Source organism: Staurois parvus, unplaced genomic scaffold, assembly GCF_062004578.1.
Source record: "Staurois parvus isolate SC_StPar_1 unplaced genomic scaffold, SC_StPar_1.0 ptg000052l, whole genome shotgun sequence".
Classification (NCBI taxonomy): Eukaryota; Metazoa; Chordata; class Amphibia; order Anura; family Ranidae; genus Staurois; species Staurois parvus.
Genome location: NW_028317848.1, coordinates 2,595,092 through 2,616,550, shown reverse-complemented (window position 1 = coordinate 2,616,550; position 21,459 = coordinate 2,595,092). Strand labels below are relative to the sequence as shown.

Sequence of the window (21,459 nt, the reverse complement as noted above, 5' to 3'; positions counted from 1 at the left end):
CCCGGTTTTAGGGTGGAAAATGTAACATTCCCACTCCTGCAGTGTCTCCCCGCTCTGCTGCATCTAGTGATCGCTAGCAGGGAATCTTCTCTCCCCGCTAGCTGTCACTATTGTTTTTTAAAAATGCGGCCGTGTGGGGTTCTGCCATCCTGGCCGCGTCATTAATTCACAGAATTTTGCGAATGGAAAATTAGTACTGACAGCCTTTGTGATTGTCAGCTTGCAGTACTCAATGAACTACCACTGTGCTGTTGAGTGCTCTAGGGTAGTTCATTGATTCTGCCTTAGTGTGTATCTGCTTGCCTGTAAGAGGTACCAGCAGACAGATACACTGACAAGTCCGTGGGATCCTGCATAGCAGATCACGGGTGCAATGCTTTCTAGGCTCCTAGTGAAAAAAATAATAAATGCACTTTTTTTTACCTGCAAAAAGATGTGCATGTATTTTTTTTTTTTAAAGGCAAACTGATCTTTTAATTCACCTACTCATACTGCTTGCACTATTTTAAAGCTTTTTGTTTTTTAAAATAAATAAAATAATAAACATGCTATATTTATGCGCTCTGTGCAGTGGTTTTGCACAGAGCAGTCTTGATCCTCCTCTTCTAGGGTCCCCCACCAGTGCTTCTGTCTCCTCCTCTTCATCCTGTGCACTCACAGGAAGTTGCTTCCTATGGGAGCACTCGTGCGGGCTTGTCCCCAAGCCCTGCTGCCTGTGTCCATAGACACAGACAGCTGGACATGGTCCTACTCCCTCATAATAAGGTTTGATTGACAGCAGTGGCTCCTGCTCCCTCATAATAAGGTTTGATTGACAGCAGTGGCTCCTGCTCCCTCGTAATAAGGTTTGAATGACAGCAGTGTGCTCCTATTGATCTGCCCTGTGAGGAGGGACAGAGCCAGGAGAGCCACTGCTCTCTTACACAGCTGATGGGGCTCAGGCAATTATAAGGAGGGGGGAGAAATCCCAGGCACAAAAGCTTTTTTTACCTTAATGAATACAATGCATTAAAGGTAAAAAAAAAAAAAAAAACTTAATGCTTTACAAAACCTATATACCAAAAAAATCTCTCTGTACAGAAAAAAAAATCACTTTAAATCTAAAGAAGCAAAACAGTAGATAATTGCTTTCATATGAGCTCTCTCTAATTGAAACTCTATATAGAACTATACACTGCCCAATGAGATGAGAGAGAGGGAGAGAGGATCAGTGCCCCCCCCCCCCCATTCAGCAGCTTGTAGGAACACACCAATCAAAAGTATTCACTTCACACCCTGGCTGTTGACTGATTTGTCTAGATGAGGGTCACTCGGCCTTTTAGTGGGATCCTGCACTGTGCTGGTGCACATTGTCCGGAGGGCTCATCCCAGGATTCTGTGGCGAGGCTGAGTGGCGTCACCCTTGCCTAGGTGAAGCAGCTAACAGTAGAGGTTTAAGGTGAGGAATTTTCACTTGACTAATGATGGGATTTTACAAGCATCTGAATCAGAGGAACGCACGTCACAGCTCTCTCCTCTTCTGGGAGTGTCTAATTACTCCCTGTGCTGACCCAGTAGCAGTCTCTGGGCTTTTAGAAGTCTACACAAGGGAGGATTTACAGAAAAATAACATTTGAAATTCTGAAGGACCCCTCTGCACACTGCTATATACCCTTCCCAGCAAACTTTGCAACGAAAAATAGGTATATTTAGTTCCCACATATTGCAATACATGTTTAAACTGGCCAACTGTGTCAAAGTAATCCCTCTATGGCCGGTGCTACTCTGCTCTGCCACCGCAAATGCTACTGTGGACACAATGCTAACATAGGGGAAAAGACAAAGTGGGCAGAGCAGTTGCGATAGCCATAGAGGGATTACTTTGACGCAGTTGGCCAGCTTAAACATGTACTGCAATATGTGGGAACTAAATATCCCTATTTTTTATTGCAGAGTTTTCTGGGAAGGGTATATAGCAGTGTGCAGAGGGGTCCTTCAGAATTTGTAGTGTTAGTATGTGGTTACATCCATTTAGAACCTGAAAGACAAATGCATGTACTAGCTATTGGGATTTAAGCACAGGTATGTCTTGTTTGTCAGATAAATAACACGCTAGTCTAGTGATAGGGTCCCTTTTAAGCCACAAAGCTCTATAAATAACAGGCTTTTTATTTAGCAAAGCAGTTAGGATTAGCCTAGAAAACCTATGAAAAGGAGTACACAGTATTATCTCTCGGCTAGAGTTTTTCTATCTAAAACATGATAAATTTTTTCATTTCTCAATATAATAAATATATATACCGTATTTTTCGCTCCATAAGACGCACCTGACCATAAGACGCACCTAGGTTTTAGAGGTGAAAAACAAGAAAAAAAAATATTCTGAACCAATGGACTGCAGACACAGTACAGGGGATGACCAGAGACTGCGGACACAGTACAGGAGATGACCAGAGACTGCGGACACAGTACAGGGATGACCAGAGACTGCGGACACAGTACAGGAGATGACCAGAGACTGCGGACATAGTACAGGGGATGACCAGAGACTGCGGACACAGTACAGGAGATGACCAGAGACTGCGGACACAGTACAGGAGATGACCAGAGACTGTGGACACAGTACAGGAGATGACCAGAGACTGCGGACATAGTAGAGGAGATGACCAGAGACTGCGGACATAGTAGAGGAGATGACCAGAGACTGCGGACACAGTACAGGAGATGACCAAGAGACTGCGGACATAGTACAGGAGATGACCAAGAGACTGCGGACATAGTACAGAGGATGACCAGAGACTGCGGACATAGTACAGGGGATGACCAGAGACTGCGGACATAGTACAGGAGATGACCAGAGACTGCGGACACAGTGCAGGAGATGACCAGAGACTGCAGACAGTGCAGGGAATGACCAGAGACTGCAGACAGTGCAGGGAATGACCAGAGACTGCAGACAGTGCAGGAAATGACCAGAGACTGCAGACAGTGCAGGAAATGACCAGAGACTGCAGACAGTGCAGGGAATGACCAGAGACTGCAGACAGTGCAGGGAATGACCAGAGACTGCAGACAGTGCAGGGAATGACCAGAGACTGCAGACAGTGCAGGGAATGACCAGAGACTGCAGACAGTGCAGGGAATGACCAGAGACTGCAGACAGTGCAGGGAATGACCAGAAACTGCTGACCTTTGGGGAGGGAGGGGGAGCGGGTACCTGAATTTGACAGGTACCCGCTCCCACTTCCGCGGAGGTGCCTTCCCTCTTCTTCCCGGGCCGGCTTCTGTGACAGCCGGGTGCCCACTGCCCATGTGCGAGAAGCGCTGCGCTTTGTGAATGGCCCGGCGCCTTCTGGGACCTTTCATGTGTCCCAGAAGACACCGGATCATTCACAAAGCGCAGCACATGCGCAGTGGGCACCCGGCTGTCACAGAAGCCAGCGCGGGAAGACTGTGCAGCGCTGGAGCGAGGAACAGGTAAGGCCCTGCAGGAGACAACAGCTGAGCGGCCGGCCCGGTATTCTGACATGGTGGCCGCAAAAATACCGGACCGGCCGCTTTATATTCGCTCCATAAGACGCACTGACATTTCCCCCCCTTTTTTGGGGGGAAAAAAGTGCGTCTTATGGAGTGAAAAATACGGTATATATATATATATATATATATATATATATATATATATATTTATTTCTGCAGAAGTAAAGGAAATATATATATATATAGCAAAATAAAGAACAATTATACATTTCCTTTACTTCTGCAGAATTGTATATTCTATTAACAAATTTAAATCCGAAGTAAACCCTCAAAATAAAAATTTGCCAGCGAGTAGAGTCTATTACATAGTTAGTCTGGCTGAAAAAAGATAAAAGTCCATCCAGTTCAACCATAGAAAAAAAAAAGTTATAATCCTATATCCACAGTTGATCCAGAGGAAGGCAAAAAAAACTCAGCAAAGCATGATCCAATTTGCTCCTGCTGGGAAACAAATTCCTTCCTGATCCCCCGAAAGGCAATCGGATATTCCCTAGATCAACTTTACCTATAAATGTTAGTATCCGGTTATATTCTGTGTATCTAGGACAGAATCCAGATCTTTTTTGAAGCAATCCACTGAGCTGGTCAGAACCAACTCTTGAGGGAGTCTATTCCACATCTCTCACTGTGAAGAAACCTTTCTGTGTTTGGAGATTACATTTCTTTTCCTCCAGCTGTAAAGAGTCCCCCTTGTCCTCTGTGATGACCTCAGGGTGAATAACTCTACACCGAGTTCACTATATGAACCACTGCTGTACTTATACATGTTGATCATATCCCCCCTTAATCTCCTCTTCTCAAGAGAAAATAAATTCAGTTCCTCTAATCTTTCCTCATAGCTGAGCTCCTCCATGCCTCTTATCAGTTTGGTTGCCCTTCTCTGTACTTTCTCCAGTTCCCCAATGTTCTTTTTGTGAATTGGTGCCCAAAACAGAACTGCATATTCCAGATGAGGTCTTACTAATGATTTGTACAGGGGTAAAATGCAGGGGCGGACTGACAACTCATGGGGCCCCCGGGCAATAGGGGATCATGGGGCCCCTGTGTCCTTGACCACACCCAAAAAAGCCTATGAAAAAGCCAATGAAAGGTACCAGGGGCATCTCATGGGGCCCCCTACTGACCCCGGGCCCTCGGGCAGTACCGAGTGCTCGAATGGTCAGTCCGCCCCTGGTAAAATGATATCTCTCTCTCTGGAGTCTATACCTCTTTTAATACAAGAGAGGATTTTGCTCACTCTTGAAACCGCAGCTTGGCATTGCATGCCATTATTAAGCTTGGGATCTACCAGAACCCCCAGATCCTTCTCCACCATTGATTCCCCCAGTTGTACCCCCCCAGTATGTATGATGCATGCATATTCTTAACCCCCAAGTGCATAACCTTACATTTATCAACATTAAACCTCATTTTCCACAGTTGCCACATTAGTAGAACGGACATTAGAAGTCTATTCTACCTAAAAAATCTTTTACACTGACTGGCACATGAGCAGTACAGTGTACACTACCTGCACTTTACAGATGCGAGGAATGGATCCAGGTGCCAAGATAATGTAACTCCAGTGCGCAACCTGCCTGCCCAGTGGGTGAAGCAAAAAGACAGTGGACCTGGAAAAAGAACAACAGAACATGGCAACAGCAGGTGCAGAGTGGATGTGGGAGCTGGAAACTTACATTGCTGGTGTCAGAACAGGATCTGAACCCACTATCTCTGCTGTGTCTGGCAGTAGTTCTTCTTGATGAGCCGCTTAACAATCTGGACAGCATGGACCGCACCCTATCTGATCCCTTAGACAATCCTGCCTTGTACCTTTTTTCTGGTGAATGTTGAACTTCTAGCTCCTCCTGTGAACTCCCTATTTAAGCCATGCCATTTCACTTTCTGTTTGCCAGATTATTGTGCTATCTTCAGCTAATATTTCGATCATCTATCCTGATACCGTCCATATCTTCGCTATTACTCATTACCGACCTTGGATTGTTCTTCGACACTCTTGCTCGATCCCAGCCTGTATTCACTTATCAAATTTGGCTTGTTTGATGACTACACTTCTACTTGATCCCTACCTGCTATATCTAATATTGGGCCCTGGCTTTCTCTCCTCCTGGTCGGATGATCCTGAGCACTGTGACCTTGTTCTAACACACAGCAAAACCCATCTCCACCATCAGGAGCGCTGGTGAATACTGGTTAGTGCTTAGACCCCACACTTTGGGCGAGCCCACGTCAGCCATCAGGGTGACATGCTTGTGTACTTATCCAGCTGGTTGGTGGAAGCCTCTCTACTGCAGTAGCTACTGGACTTTAAGCTTGACTCCTGACCATGACAGCTGGAGAAGAACATATCCAGAGGTAAGTATGCTTACATTATGGCAAATGCTGGCCTCCCCCATCATCCTTTACTTCTACTTGAGGATCTTAAAGTGTAGGTATGGCCAAAACCTTTTTTGTAAATTTTTCCTATAGAGTGGGGAAAGATTTGAATCTCTGAGTCCTCCGAGTGTTCCTGCCAGGTAACTTCACCCTTCTCATTAGGCTTGCTCACTCTAATTGTTTTGGTAATACTTGTCACTAAGTAAGAACGCAATAGAAAATCTAAATTCTTTCAATGGCGACACATGTTCTAATTATAGAATGTGAGGAGAATTTTCCTCCCTTAGTAGCAATGTCTTATTATTTCCTGAACTGAAAAAAATTTTGGCTACATAAACACTTTAAATTTAAAGTAAACATCTACTTTCAAGTAGAGTTTTAATTGACTGCTTTTTCCAGTAATTTTATAGCACTCAGCAAGAACGCTTTTGTGTATGGTTAAAAGTTTTTTATTTTCCTAAAAGTGTTACAGCACTGAATTCCATAGTGATCTTTTATGCAATCTACACATAAAACTAAGCCCAGATCATTTAAAATTCCACTTCGTGGTGGGAAAAACAAACAGCATAATCATTAAAATTCTACTGAAGAAAGTCCTGTCTGGCCGTGTACACAAATAAGGGCTTTCAGGCAGAAGAACACTTTTCCAGCTAAAAAGGCCATAACTTACTTGACCTGGAAGACACACGAAGCAATCATTAGAACAGCCATGACGTAGAAGATGGCGTATGTCAGCTGCATATCCCCCTTCAAGGTCATCGCTAACATGCCAGCAACCGCTTTAACTGAAATCACTGCCACCGAGGCTGCAAATGAGAAAGAAAGCATGTGAGCATTCAAGTCTGTTATGAAATATAACATACGGGTCGGACAACAGCAATGAGAATATACAAAGTATGCAGATCAGGAGTTCTGGGTGCTCTCTGGTTTTTCTCGGCTGCATGATTGTTCCAGGTCAGAAACTGAGAACATATTGGAGGCTCCATATTTCTCTATATTTATGTTAAAACCCCTTTCAAAAGAGGTCAGAAAAGCGAAAAACTATAAAAATATGTGATCTTTCTCAGTAACTAAATTGATCTTACAGTGTATGGGTGTCCTAATGTTTGCTTTTCAGGTGTCCAAAAGGACTATAGCCTTGGCCCTATGTTTAAAAGCTTAAAGCATTATTAAACTCAAAACCAAAAAAATGTATATATTGCAGCTTACCAATCATTAGATGTGGTGGCTGCATTCATTTTCTTTTTTAGGCTTTTTCCCCTGTTTTCATCTGGTGATCTGGCCAGTAACACACTTCCTGTATTAGAGTGCCCCCACTCTAGATGAAGGAGCACAGGGGGCACATTTTAAACAGTAGCACTGTCAGTTTGCAGGGAGGGGAGTGTTAAATGTACTAGCAGATTTCAATACACCAACAAAGTGAAAAACTATGAAAACTGATCTTTCACAGTGACTAAATTGATCTTACAGTGTATGGGTGTCCTAGTGTTTGTCTTTCAGGTGTCCAAAAGGACTGTAGCCTTGGCCCTATGTTTAAAGCGGAGCTCAACCCAAAAAGGGGAAGTTCCGCTTTAAGGACTGCTCCCTCGTTTCTCATTAAGGATTGGTACCTTTGGGGGGCGGGGACCTGAATTTGACAGGTACCCGCTCCCATCGCCTAGGTGACCAGACGTGGAAGGTGTCCTCCCTCCCTCCCTGTAGTCTTTTGGGACATGTGACAGGTCCCAGAAGTCTACAGGACCATTCATGAAATGCAGTGCTACTCACGCATGCACAGTGGGTTACCCGGCTGTGAAGCCGCACGCTATCACAGCCGGGTGCCCACACTGAAGATGCCGGCCTCCTGGAATACAGGATGGCCGGTGAAATGGGCTGCAGGGGACACACCGCGGGACCGAGGGACAGGTAAGTGGCTGTTTTTTAAAAGTCAGCAGCTACAATTTTTGTAGCTGCTGACATTTTTTGACATGGTGAGTGGAACTCCGCTTTAAAAGCCTAAAGAAGTATTAAACTCAAAACCAAAAATGTAATATATTGCAGCTTACCAATCATTAGATGTGGTGGCTGCATTTGTTTTCTGTTTTAGGCATTTTTCCTTCTGTTTTCACCTGGTGATCTGGCAAGTAACGTACCTCCCGTATTAGCGTGACCCCACTCTGGATAAAGGAGCACAGGGGGCACATTTTGGACAGTAGCATTGTCAGTTTGTGGGGAGGTAAGTGTTAGATGTACTAGCAGAATTCGATACACTAACAAAGTGAAGCAGTTACAGCAAACTGTTTTCCTTTTGGAATAAAAGGTTTTACACAAATAAAAGATGATCATTGTAAACAGATCCTTCATTTTTTTTTGCCCACCTTTGGACCCATTTTATCTCATCCATACCTTTTTGCAGTTGAAATTTCCAAAAATGGACACGGTATTCTAAATGAGGCCTAATGAAAGATCTCAATAGGGAAATCTGAACCTTCTTCCTTCTGATGATGATCCCTCTATCGATGCACCCCAGAATTATTTTCACTTTCCCCACTACCAGGCCACACCCTTTGCTCATTTTGCATTTATCTAAAATAAGCACCTTCAAATCTTTCAAAAAACTTTTTCATCTGTAGCTTTGGCCAACATTTTAAAATATATTCACCCAAATGCTGAATTCACCTTTACCCAGCAATGTCCCCTGTAGACTCACCGTTCTACTCTCCATCGCTCAACCCTCATCCAACGAGCCCAGTGCATCTAGAACATGCCTTTATGGATGCATAATCAATCTTCCTTGGGGTCACAGGAGAACGCTACAGGAGCAGCACTCCAGACATTAAGTGAGTGATGTTCCTTCATAACTTACAGCCAGGCCACCAAAGGAATCAAAGGATATGTGGTGTCATGTGACAGAAAACCCCTTGAAAAAAAGGTATGTATGCAGCTATTTTAAATTAAAATAGTTGGAAGTGGCAAAATTGCCATCCTACCATCTCCCAAAATTTGAAATACCAGTTTTGATAAGAGTATACCAAAACTAGAGTTGCCTTTATCACTGACGTGCAGTAGAATAGTGCGGAGCCTGAACTTAGCCCATTGTTCCAAACTGATATACACTTTTAAATCAAACAATATGCAATATCTTCAGTATTGGGCAATCTTGCAGTAGAGAGAAAACACATGTCCCTTCATATCGTCCAAACGGTTTCAAATGAATCACAAAAACAAACATAACAGCAGATGTCTTCCAATAAGATTTTGATTTAAACAAATGTTAATGAAAAGAGAGAAGAAAATGACACGCAGACCTAGATACCATCAGAAGACTATGTACTTACCCAACAAAGCTACCAGAAGTAGCAAAACCACAATGTGGTTCACTCCTTTCTTCTTGTACACGTAGAGCAAGATGCAGAACACAATCACTTCTAAGATCTGGAAAATGAAGAACATAAATCATTCCTCTGATTTCACATTTCACGGAGCTTGACATGGAAGGAAGGCCTTTTAAGTATGATGTCAGACTTCAGCAATGACTGCTACAGCTTTGGTGCCATGGTGCACACCGGTACATGGGGGAACCGGTATATCTCTGAGCTTTTTTAAATTACAAATAATAAAAGGAATCAGAACTCACAGCAAAACGGGGCCAGTTTGCTCCAAATATAACTGAATAACCTGACTTGTCTGCATAGCACAGGCGATTGGCAAAATAGAGAGGCAGTGGTCCCAACTTCCCTAAGCAGCAAGCAAAGGAGCATTTCCTGTGTGACATTTTGGTTCCAATAAGTAAGGACTAGACTTCCTTACTATGAAAGCACCTATTTAAAGACATATACTACTACATTAGAAGGTGATCAATGACATTCCAAAGCATGGAAGGGTAGAGGAATATGCGAACTTTAATATTTGCCCGACTAGCTGCAAATACCTACCTCCTCCTCACCCCCTGACCACTATTTTGCAGCGAGAAGCAAAGAGAATTAGGAGGCTGGCGCGGCCCTCATGTGACAGTGCTTAAGTGGCCAATACCAAAATATTGGTGCTGTGGCCCCCTCTTATCTGAAAGTACAATGTACAAAGTTAAATGACTCTTAATGTTCCCTCCCTCTTTCTAGCTATCCTACCTAAACTATATTAAAAAGGATCTGTGTACCTATCTATTTTTTAATCCAGGCCAGTCACTTGATCCTGCAGCTCCGGCTCAGGGAGCACTCGACAACCCAGCCCAGCCATTTTTAATGGTTCCGCCTACAGCGGCTGCCCACTGACACAGGAGATCCAGAGTTGCATGATCACATGACTGGACTGGAGCAGATTAAACATAGGTACCGTAAGTATACACATCTTTATATATAGGTTAGGCAAGATAAGAGGGTGGGGATTATATTTTTAGGAATAGTTACACTAGGTTTTTCTTCCACGTTAATTCCCAAATAAACAGCAGGTGGCTCTTTAGATAATTACATTGGTCCAGCCTGGTGGCTGAAGACTTATTATATAAGTGTGTACTAAATATGTGTAACACCCTGCAGTAATACTAGTTGCAGGATCTTAAGTAGATACCAGATGGCAGTGTTCTGCAGCTCAGTTATACAGACTCCATTGAAAAAAGCTTTGTTGGACTTGTAGGCTGATAGCAGGACTTCACTGTTTAATAACGAGCTAACAAACTACATTTCCCAGGGGAGCTAGCTCATGGGCGGAGTCAAATAAATACAGATGCCCAGAAACCTGAAGACAGGAAGTGGACCGTGGAAGCCAGAGAGCAGGTGTGAAGAGAAGGCTGTGTGGGACACTGGAGGTCCAGGTTGGGCTAGGCGAGAGTGAAGGAGTGAGGAGGAATTGCTGACCGCCGGCACCGCTGTCAAGCTGGACTGACAATCCTGCAAGAATATTGACTGGAGTGCTTTCATCTGGGGTGACCTTTCATGAAGGAATCAAGGCCCCCCCCCTCTGCAGAGAGACTATCCACTACCTGGCCGAGGCCACGGATCAGGTGAGAGGGCTTCATACTCAAATCATTTAAGTTGCAAGTGACATTGCTAAGTTTAGTTACTGTCTTCTCAGTTTAGCATTAGTTTGTTTCACAAGTTATTGTGCTAAGGCCTAGATTGACAGGTCAGTTCTACCTTGTGGCCTTCTAATTATTACATTCTCAGCACATTGAATCACAGGAGTCTGCTGCAATATATGCACCCTGCAGATCAAGTTACATTAGTGCTTCAGTACTAGTCTGTGCTACTTGTCAAGGAACTTCTTTATCACTCTAGTTTGCCACCCCTTTAAAGAGGATTTAACCCCTGCTGAAGTTTGCTTCCACCCTTTCCATAATCCCAGCCTAATCTCAGATTTCTGTGTGTGCTAAAGAAATACCATCCAAATCCAACATCATTTAAAGGAGAAGTTCCCTTTCCTTTGTGTTCACCATCTCTTAAGGAAATCCTACCTCTATATCAAGAAAGATTTAAATCCTCGTGTGCGCCAACTAGGGCCCCATCGAGCATGCATAAGATTGGACACTTCAGTTTAAAGGAACATTGACATATCCAATTAAAGAGCCCTTTTTCTTTTCAGAGTTAAACCCAGCTACCAGTAACTGAGAGCTCAAACGTGAGTTAGTCTGGCCATTTGATAGTTTCCTTCAGCTCACTTGGGAAGAAACATCTAGGAACTGTGGCTACTGATTAAATTCTGATTTGCAGGACATCTGAAAATTGAAATTGTGTTGTGTTACAACACTTAGTAGAGTGTTAGCTGTTATTCTATAGAAATATTTAACATTCATTTTGTTGTGCTTGCATTCTGACATCAATATAATTAAAATATCAATCAACTCTAAACTGTGTGTGAGTCTGTTTCACAGTTGCTACTAGGGGGTCCTTCTGGTTAAAGGTCTAAGGCAGGGGTGTCCAAACTTTTTTGGAAGAGTGCCAGATTTAATGAAGTGAACATGTGCGAGGGCCGACCATTTTGCCCGACATTCTGATGAACCATTAACATTAAATGCAAATGAACTATTTTATGCAAAAGTTTATTGAAAACGGCATACTTTTCATTTTGTGACTTGGATGACAAATCTAAACAGGTGTTAAATCACTCTGCCAGCACAGGGAGAAGGAAAGCCCAAATCTCGCGAGATCTCGGAGGTCGCGAGATTTGGGCTTTGTTTCTCCTTGCACTGTCTGATGACATCAAGCGATCCTGAGCACCAATCCATTATAGCCCAAATTGATACCGTATTTTTCGCTCCATAAGACGCACCTGACCATAAGACGCACCTAGGTTTTAGAGGCGAAAAACAGGGAAAAAAAATTCTGAACCAATGGACTGCAGACATAGTACAGGAGATGACCAGAGACTGCGGACACAGTACATGAGATGACCAGAGACTGAGGACACAGTACAGGAGATGACCAGAGACTGCGGACACAGTACAGGAGATGACCAGAGACTGCGGACACAGTACAGGAGATGACCAGAGACTGCGGACACAGTACAGGAGATGGCCAGAGACTGCGGACACAGTACAGGAGATGGCCAGAGACTGCGGACACAGTACAGGAGATGACCAGAGACTGCGGACACAGTACAGGAGATGACCAGAGACTGCGGACACAGTACAGGAGATGACCAGAGACTGCGGACACAGTACAGGAGATGACCAGAGACTGCGGACACAGTACAGGAGATGACCAGAGACTGCGGACACAGTACAGGAGATGACCAGAGACTGCGGACACAGTACAGGAGATGACCAGAGACTTCGGACACAGTACAGGGGATGACCAGAGTCTGCGGACACAGTACAGGAGATGACCAGAGACTGCGGACACAGTACAGGGGATGACCAGAGACTGCGGACACAGTACAGGGGATGACCAGAGTCTGCGGACACAGTACAGGAGATGACCAGAGACTGCGGACACAGTACAGGAGATGACCAGAGACTGCGGACACAGTACAGGAGATGACCAGAGACTGCGGACACAGTACAGGGGATGACCAGAGTCTGCGGACACAGTACAGGGGATGACCAGAGACTGCGGACACAGTACAGGAGATGACCAGAGACTGCGGACACAGTACAGGAGATGACCAGAGACTGCGGACATAGTACAAGGGATGACCAGAGTCTGCGGACACAGTACAGGGGATGACCAGAGTCTGCGGACACAGTACAGGAGATGACCAGAGACTGCGGACACAGTACAGGAGATGACCAGAGACTGCGGACACAGTACAGGAGATGACCAGAGACTGCGGACATAGTACAAGGGATGACCAGAGTCTGCGGACACAGTACAGGGGATGACCAGAGTCTGCGGACACAGTACAGGAGATGACCAGAGACTGCGGACATAGTACAGGAGATGACCAGAGACTTCGGACACAGTACAGGGGATGACCAGAGTCTGCGGACACAGTACAGGAGATGACCAGAGACTGCGGACACAGTACAGGAGATGACCAGAGACTGCGGACACAGTACAGGAGATGACCAGAGACTGCGGACACAGTACAGGAGATGACCAGAGACTGCGGACACAGTACAGGAGATGACCAGAGACTGCGGACACAGTGCAGGGGATGACCAGAGACTGCGGACACAGTACAGGGGATGACCAGAGACTGCGGACATAGTACAGGAGATGACCAGAGACTGCGGACACAGTACAGGAGATGACCAGAGACTGCAAACATAGTAAATAATGGTAAATGGTAGCCCCAGTAGTAATTCCCTGCGCACCACCTGGGATCACTCGGCCCACGTTCCGGACCCCACAGATGAGCTGCCCAATATATAACTTACGGCCCTCCACTAGCGATTCTGCGAACGCCACTGAGGACTCCAGGGATCTGTCGAGCGGGAATTGACGTCATCAGCCGGCACACAGAGAAGGAAAGCAGAAATCTCACGAGATCTCGGACGTCGCGAGATTTGGGCTCTCCTTCCTGCACCAGCTGATGATGTCAAGAGATCGCTGGAGTCCTCAGTAGCTTTCAGGGAATCACTACCGGGGGCCGTAAGTTATGTATTTGGGTAGCTCACCTGTGGGGCCGTTTCAGTCCAGAACGCGGGCCGCAATTGGCCCGCGGGCCGGACTTTGGACATGCCTGGTCTAAGGTGATGTCAGCAGGGGTTGGGCTTCCAAGGCAGTCTCAAGAGAGACAGGGAACCCGAAAAATACTCAGCGGCCCTCAAGAGGGTAGTGCTACATATGTCCCAGCACTGGTTAATTTAGAAGCAGGGTATGAACAAATTGATTTTATGCACTTTGAAGCCTTTGTATCATTCCAGTTTATGAACAGAGAAAAAAAATCCATGCCTAAATTTTTCTGACACTACACTACCATGTGTATCTATATATTTTTTTACTTTAAACTGGGAGTAACACTAAATCAAACCTACTGGTAGATCAATCCATGGATATTTGAAGTCACATCAATCCACATGTTGAGTTTTCACCTCTAGTAATTTGGATACTTGAGGTCTATAATCTACATGAAACCCAATTGTGACAAATTTGTGCTAGTTTAGTTGTCAGGACTCTGTCTTCGGCAGAGGTGTTAGGAGACATGGCACCCTTGCCAGTACCTTGCATGGCCGCAGAAGTTCACATCGGCTCAAATTTGGCTCCAAACGGAAGCCCTGCACTACTCTCAGGTGCTGGTTGATCTCTGGCTTCCCAGTACCTTGTTCCTGTTCCATTGTGATCTGTGATTTCCTGATACCGACCTGTCTTCTCTGCTTAACCCCTGATCTGACCTCGGCTTAGCTAACGGATATTCTTTCTTGCTCCTCTGTGTATGACCTTGGCTATCCCATCTGACTACGTCTGCTCTGATTTCCACCTGGTACCTGACCTTGGCTTTGAACTGCCTATCCTGTGATCCTCTGTTTCCCGGAAGGCTTGCATACCTCGCACAGGCACCACCTGTCTGCAGATGCCATCTCAGTGCATCAGCTGTGCTCCTGAGTGGACCACCAATGAGTACTCCTACAGGCGACCTGTGCCACTTTGGGCCTGACTCCTGCTGTTCCACTCTCAGGGGAGTCTGGAACTTAGCCGCAAGGGAAGCCCTCTCTCCATTGGCCTCTAACACTGGGTACGTGATATTAGTGATGTTTATCTTAACATAAATCGTAGTTTTAAAAAAAGATACACGATTTGTCTTTTATAGTATATACAAGATACAGTTAGTTTTTCATCATGCACACAAATCAGAGTTCAGTCTTTTGGCTTCCATGTCCCCCAACAAGTGTTTTGCAGTGTACATCACATTTCTTTACACAGTTTCTGAACTGCACTGAAGATCTGACACTTCGCTAATGAACTCCCCTGATATTTACACGGCCATTTGCAGACCAAAGGCTTTGCTGTTCATCGATTCCACTAATCCCCAATCATCCCGAAGCCGTGCACTCTAATGAGCTCATGGAGCTCAGAGCTGGCCAACACCTCTATCTCATGCTATGGTATTTGGAAATACATTTCCAACATTTAATTGTTAAAGAAGAACTCCATTCCACATGAACACTTTTCTATAATTTATAATGACACAGAATTATTAAAAATGGGTTATTTAAACTTGATCTCTGAAGTTGGGAGGGTTGCCAATATGCAAATTAGGTGCTCTTCTAGATCAAATATCTAGAATTATCTGTTTTTGTCGGGTTTTATAGTAGTCTGTGTGCCTGTTGAGATGGTCTACTCCCACCATTTGTCCAGGTCATAATGCAGAAAGTGAGAAGAAAATGGAGCAGACGTGATATCTTCAAATAAGAAATCTGTGAGCTCATCACTGCTCAATTTCTTTTGGGATAGAGGATGATTTTGGATAGAAGTGAGGGGAAATCCTTCAAGTGGAGAAGTAGACAGCAATAAAAACCTGACAACATTTCTAAACCTTCACTACTCTATAAAGATCTTACAATTTGGCTGGGATTTTTTGTTAAATTAATAATATGCCAAGACAATGGACATTCAAGCAATAAATCCTCACTGACCTGTGAAACTGCAGTCATTGTGGAGCAATTCCTCCTCAAATTTATGAGATTTTAATAATTGAGTAATCATATACTTTAACCCCATGACACATAAAAGCGACATTAAGTTCAACTGTCTTATTTAAAATGCAGGTAACATGTTACGGTGTCAGATATTTTGTGATATACAAGCATGAATATTGTTTTGTAGAATGCATAATCTATGATGTAAACCAGTCAAATCCAGTATCAGTAAAAAGTGAGTGTTTACATTTTCTTACTTCATATTACATCACATTTACAACTTTTTACTTATTTAGTCCAAGCTTTTAAATAGCACCGACAATTAATACAGTGATTTGTAAACTGAACACCAGTCCCTGCCCTCAAGGATCTTACATGCTATGGCCAATTTAGACAGGAGCCATTTAATTTACCAGCATCTCTTTGAAGGGTGAGAAGAAAACCCACACAAGCACAAACAGAACATGCAAACTCAATGAAGGTAGTGTCCAGGTCAGGATTCCCATTGAGGACTCCAGTGCTGTAAGGCTGAAGTGCTAACTACTAAGACACGGTGCTGCAAAATGTCCTTTTAAGTTAGAACTTTTGGTGGGGTAGCATAGTTTTAGCATCTATATTTACAGACTAGAGTTTTTATCTTTGAGCATTTAGTAACAGCAATGGTGAAGGAAAGGTTACATAGTTAGTCTGTCTGAAAAAAGACAAAAGTCCATTCAGTTCAACCATTAAAAAAAAAAAAAAAAAAGTTATAATCCTATACCCACAGTTGATTCAGAGGAAGGCAAAGAAAACCCAGCAAAGCATGATCCAATTTGCTCCTGCAGGGGAAAAAAATTCCTTCCTGATCCCCCGAGAGGCAATTGGATATTCCCTGGATCAACTTTACCTATAAATGTTAGTATCCAGTTATATTCTGTGTATCTAGGAAATAATCCAGGCCTTTTTTAAAGCAATCCACTGAGATGGCCAGAACCAACTCTTGAGGGAGTATATTCCACATTTTCACAGCTCTTACTGTGAAGAAACCTTTCCATGTTAGGAGATTAAATTTATTTTCCTCCAGACGTAAAGAGTGCCCCCTATATGAACCACTGATGTATTTATATATGTTGATCATATCCCCCCTAAATCTCCTCTTCTCAAGAGAGAATATATTCAATTCCTTTAATCTTTCCTCATAGCGGAGCTCCTCCATGCCTCTTATCAGTTTGGTTGCCTTTCTCTGTACTTTCTCCAGTTCCCCAATGTTCTTTTTGTGAATTGGTGCCCAAAACTGCATATTCCAGATGAGGTCTTACTAATGATTTGTACCGGGGTAATCTGATATCTCTCTCTCTGGAGTCTATACCTCTTTTAATACAAGAGAGGATTTTGCTCACTTTAGAAACCGCAGCTTGGCATTGCATGCCATTATTAAGCTTGTGATCTACCAGAACTCCCAGATCCTTCTCCACCATTGATTCCCCCAGTTGTACTCCCCCCCAGTATGTATGATGCATGCATATTCTTACCCCAAGTGCATAACCTTACATTTATCAACATTAAACCTCATTTGCCACATAGTTGCCCAATTAAACAGTGCATTGAGGTCAGCTTGTAAATTGAAGACTTCCTGTAAGGACGTTATTCCACTTCACAGCTTGGTGTCATCTGCAAAGACTGAAATGGGATTTTCAATCCCAGACCCTATATTGTTTATAAATATATTAAAAAGTAAGGATCCCAACACTGAACCTTGAGGTACACCACTGATGACCCCAGACCATTCATAGTATGAATCATTAACCACTACTCTTTGAATACGATCTTTTAGCCAGTTTTCTATCCATAAACATACAGAATTTTCCAAGCCCCTAGACTTTACCTTACATATTAGCCATGTGTGGGGAACAACGTCAAAAGCTTTTGCAAAATCCAAGTATACCACATCCACCACCACCCCTCTATCCAAGGTTTTGCTCACCTCCTCATAAAAACAAATCAGATTTGTTTGCCAACTTCTGTCTTTTATGAATCCATGCTGTCTGTTGCTTAAAATATTTTTTTTCCAGCAAGAACTCATCTATGTGGTCTTTTATTAAACGCTCCAGTATCTTCCCAACTATAGAAGTTAAACTAACAGGTCTATAATTACTTTGTAAAGATTTTGACCCCTTTTTAAATATTGGCCTTACGACAATCCAGTGGTACTATGCCAGTCATTAAAGAGTCCCTAAAAATGAGAAACAATGGCTTTGAAATGACAGAGCTCAATTCTTTAAGGAGCCGTGGGTGTATGCCATCCGGTCCAGGTGCTTTATTCACCTTTATTCTGTCCAAATATTTTTGGATCCTATCAATTGTGAGCCAATGTGGATCATCTGTAAAGGTAGGGAAGGGTAAATGTAAGCGTGGTGGTGGTGGGTAGAGAGAAAGGTAACAACTCATGTTCTCACTCATCTGGTGCTGTGGTTTCATTGAACAGTTTGCACCGCTGAGCTCCCTTCAGGCAACAAAAAGTAACCTTTTTCATATTGAGGATAGGCACAAGAAACTGTGGTCTTAGTTTTCAATGGTAACCAAATTCTAGTATACTGTCCTATGGTATTATAAAAGCAATATTTATTTAATCTCTGAGAGGTTATTCCAGCATACTTTTCATAGCGTATAAAAACTTGAATGCAAAATCATAAACAGATTTACAGCCCATATTAAGAACATCCACGTAAGCACACAATTACCAGCAAAATTCCTCTAGTTTATCACGTTGTTCAACATTTTATTAATATACTCAGCCCTTCATAAACCAATTTCTCAGCCTGCCTGGCATGTAACAGACTGGTAATAATCCATTCCACGAAATTTCCATGCAAAAGTCAGAACATTCAGGCTCAGATCCTTAATCTAATGAATCTCTAATGGTGGGGTGCTATCCAAAACACAATTTTACATGGCATCCTCATTTTGGAGAAGGAAATGAATACCAAACACATGTTTAAATTCATTCTGATGATCAAAGCTATGTTGGGAGTGGATTACAAGACAAAATGTTTTGGTTCTAGAGCAGTGGGTAAAGTAGAACTATAGCTTTAAAATGAAATATTGCTGGCAGGCAGGCTTTTTTTGAGACTCTATGGAGTTGACTGACTAAAGGCAAAAAGGCTGATCAGTTTGCAAGGGCATTTTCCCTTAGCTTAGTGAACAAGGTGAAGTTCTGCTGACTTCCATCATTCAATTGTGTGCAAGCACAAATAACTTTTTTTCCTTGAATCTGATTAGGTATGCTTTGCAACGTTAATTTTTCACCACATCCAAAGTAAACAGCCTATTTGCCTTTAGTAAATCAACCCCCGTAGGTCACTCCTGCCATAAAGGCATCCTACATGCTGCCAGCAATACTTTTTCTGAACCACACATACACAGTGTACAATCTCATTACGCCTTGGTACTGGGATTATTAACCCACTTGCATAGAGTTACATCTTCCAAGACCAGCCCATCAAGATGTTCAAAGATGCTAAACCCAGAAGAAGTCTGGCCAAGGATGAAAGTGCCTGCAAGGGAGCTGCATCACTGGAGTTCGATTCCACTTTAAACAATTCTGTTCCAGTTGTCTAGTACCTGCAAGAGGTTTCAACAACTGTTGGGCAGTATGTGGAATACAATAATGGTAATAAACATTCTGGGAAATGGATTCTATAGCTGACACAATTGCTACACTGGTGACATCCTGAATACACAATCTGCTTCTGTGACCAATGGGTAGTGCTAAAAGTGGCAAAGAGGTCCCAAACATTGGACTCCTGGTTAGGATTCGGACTATGTCATCATAACTTTCCAAAAAGGGGTAATTTGGGAGGTATTTGTACTGTCCTGGCATTTTAAGAGCCCCACGAAATGAAATAGGCCTATTTCATTTCGTGGGGCTCTTAAAATGCCAGGACAGTACAAATACCTCCCAAATTACCCCTTTTTGGAAAGTAGACAGTCTGAGGTATTTAGCAAAAGGCATGGGGAGTTTTTTAAAGTTGTAATTGTTGTTGTCACAACTTTTTTTTGAAAATTAAAAATGGAAAAATGTTATTTTTTTGGCTCCAATGTATACAGCGTCATCATATGACTGGTATGGCAGTGATCAGGAATACTGCCAGTATGCTATAGAAAGCACAGCTGTTATGAATGACATTCATTCATAACAGCTTTGTTGGCATTGTTATCATGTGACTGCATACCGATCACGTGATCCCTGGGCTGCTCAAAGCATCTGGGTACCGGGAGTCATAACATGCTGTTTCCGGCGGACACAGCAGTCATGGGAGCGGCGCGCTGCGTGCCCCTAACTTGCAAACAGGCTGGATGATATACAGTGGGGATCGAAAGTTTGGGCACCCCAGCTAAAAATTTGTATTAATGTGCATAAAGAAGCCAAGGAAAAGTGGAAAAATCTCCAAAAGGCATCAAATAACAGATTAGACATTCTTATAATATGCTGAAATTTTATTGAATCCATTTTTCCTTCTACTCGTGAGATGTTCCCTGTGCCACTGACTGCAACACAACCCCAAAGCATGATTGATCCAACCCCATGCTTAACAGTTGGACAGAGGTTCTTTTCATTAAATTCTGTGCCCCTTCTTCTCCAAACGTACCTTTGCTCATTCCGGCCAAAAAGTTAAATTTTAACCTCATCGGCCCACAGAACTTGTTTCCAAAATGCATCAGGCTTGTCTATATGTTCATTTGCAAAGTTCAAACAATGATTTTTGTGGTGAGGACGTAGAAGAGGTTTTCTTTTGATGACTCTTTCATGAAGACCATATTTGTACAAGTATCTCTTTATAGTGGAATAGTGTACCACAACTCCAGTGTCTGCCAGATCTTTCTGGAGGGATCGTGCAGTCAAACGTGGGTTTTGAATTGTTTTTCTCACAATCCTGCGAGCTGTTCTGTCTGATATTTTTCTTGGTCTTCCACATCTTGCTTTAACTTCCACTGTTCCTGATGACTGCCATTTCTTAATTACATTCTGAACAGAGGATATTGACATCTGAAAACGCTTTGCTATCTTCTTATAGCCTTCTCCAGCTTTGTGAGCGTCAACTATTTTCAGTTTCAGTTTTCTAGACAATTGCTTAGAAGAACCCATGGTGCTGATTGTTGGGGCAAGGTCAGATGAGTCTGGGCATTTAAAACCTTTGAGATTGACATCACCTGGTCTTCCCAGACGATGATTGAGAACAATCCATGACACTGGCAGGTCTCAGCTTGGCAAAGGGGGCAGTGCATGCTATAAATTCTGCAGGGTGCCCAAACTTTTGCAGACGCCATTTTTTTGTTTTCTGTTATTTTGAAAGTGTAAATGATGGAAATAAAATCTAACTTTTGTTGACATATTATAAGAATGTCTAATCTGTAATTTGATGCCTTTTGGAGATTTTTCCAACTTTCCTTGGCTTCTTTATGCACATTAATACAAATTTTTAGCTGGGGTGCCCAAACTTTCGATCCCCACTGTACATGTGTAAGTCATCCAGCCTACCCATGCTGCCCCTTATTTAGGCTGGCAATGAGACACATGCATTTATAAAGACATG

The 21,459-nt window shown here is 43.2% G+C and overlaps 1 protein-coding gene across 2 annotated transcripts in view; it reads right to left on the bottom strand.

Annotated features, from left to right (window-relative positions):
* The window catches only part of NIPAL2 (NIPA like domain containing 2), a 173,163-nt gene that overhangs the window by 30,948 nt on the left and 120,756 nt on the right, over nucleotides 1-21,459 (bottom strand). For both annotated transcript variants that reach the window (XM_089666479.1, XM_089666471.1), the window contains exons 6-7: nucleotides 9,210-9,306; nucleotides 6,563-6,698 (exon numbers count right to left, since the gene is read on the bottom strand). In XM_089666479.1, the coding sequence (XP_089522605.1) occupies nucleotides 6,563-6,698; nucleotides 9,210-9,306 (233 nt within the window). The remainder of the gene's footprint in view (nucleotides 1-6,562; nucleotides 6,699-9,209; nucleotides 9,307-21,459) is intronic.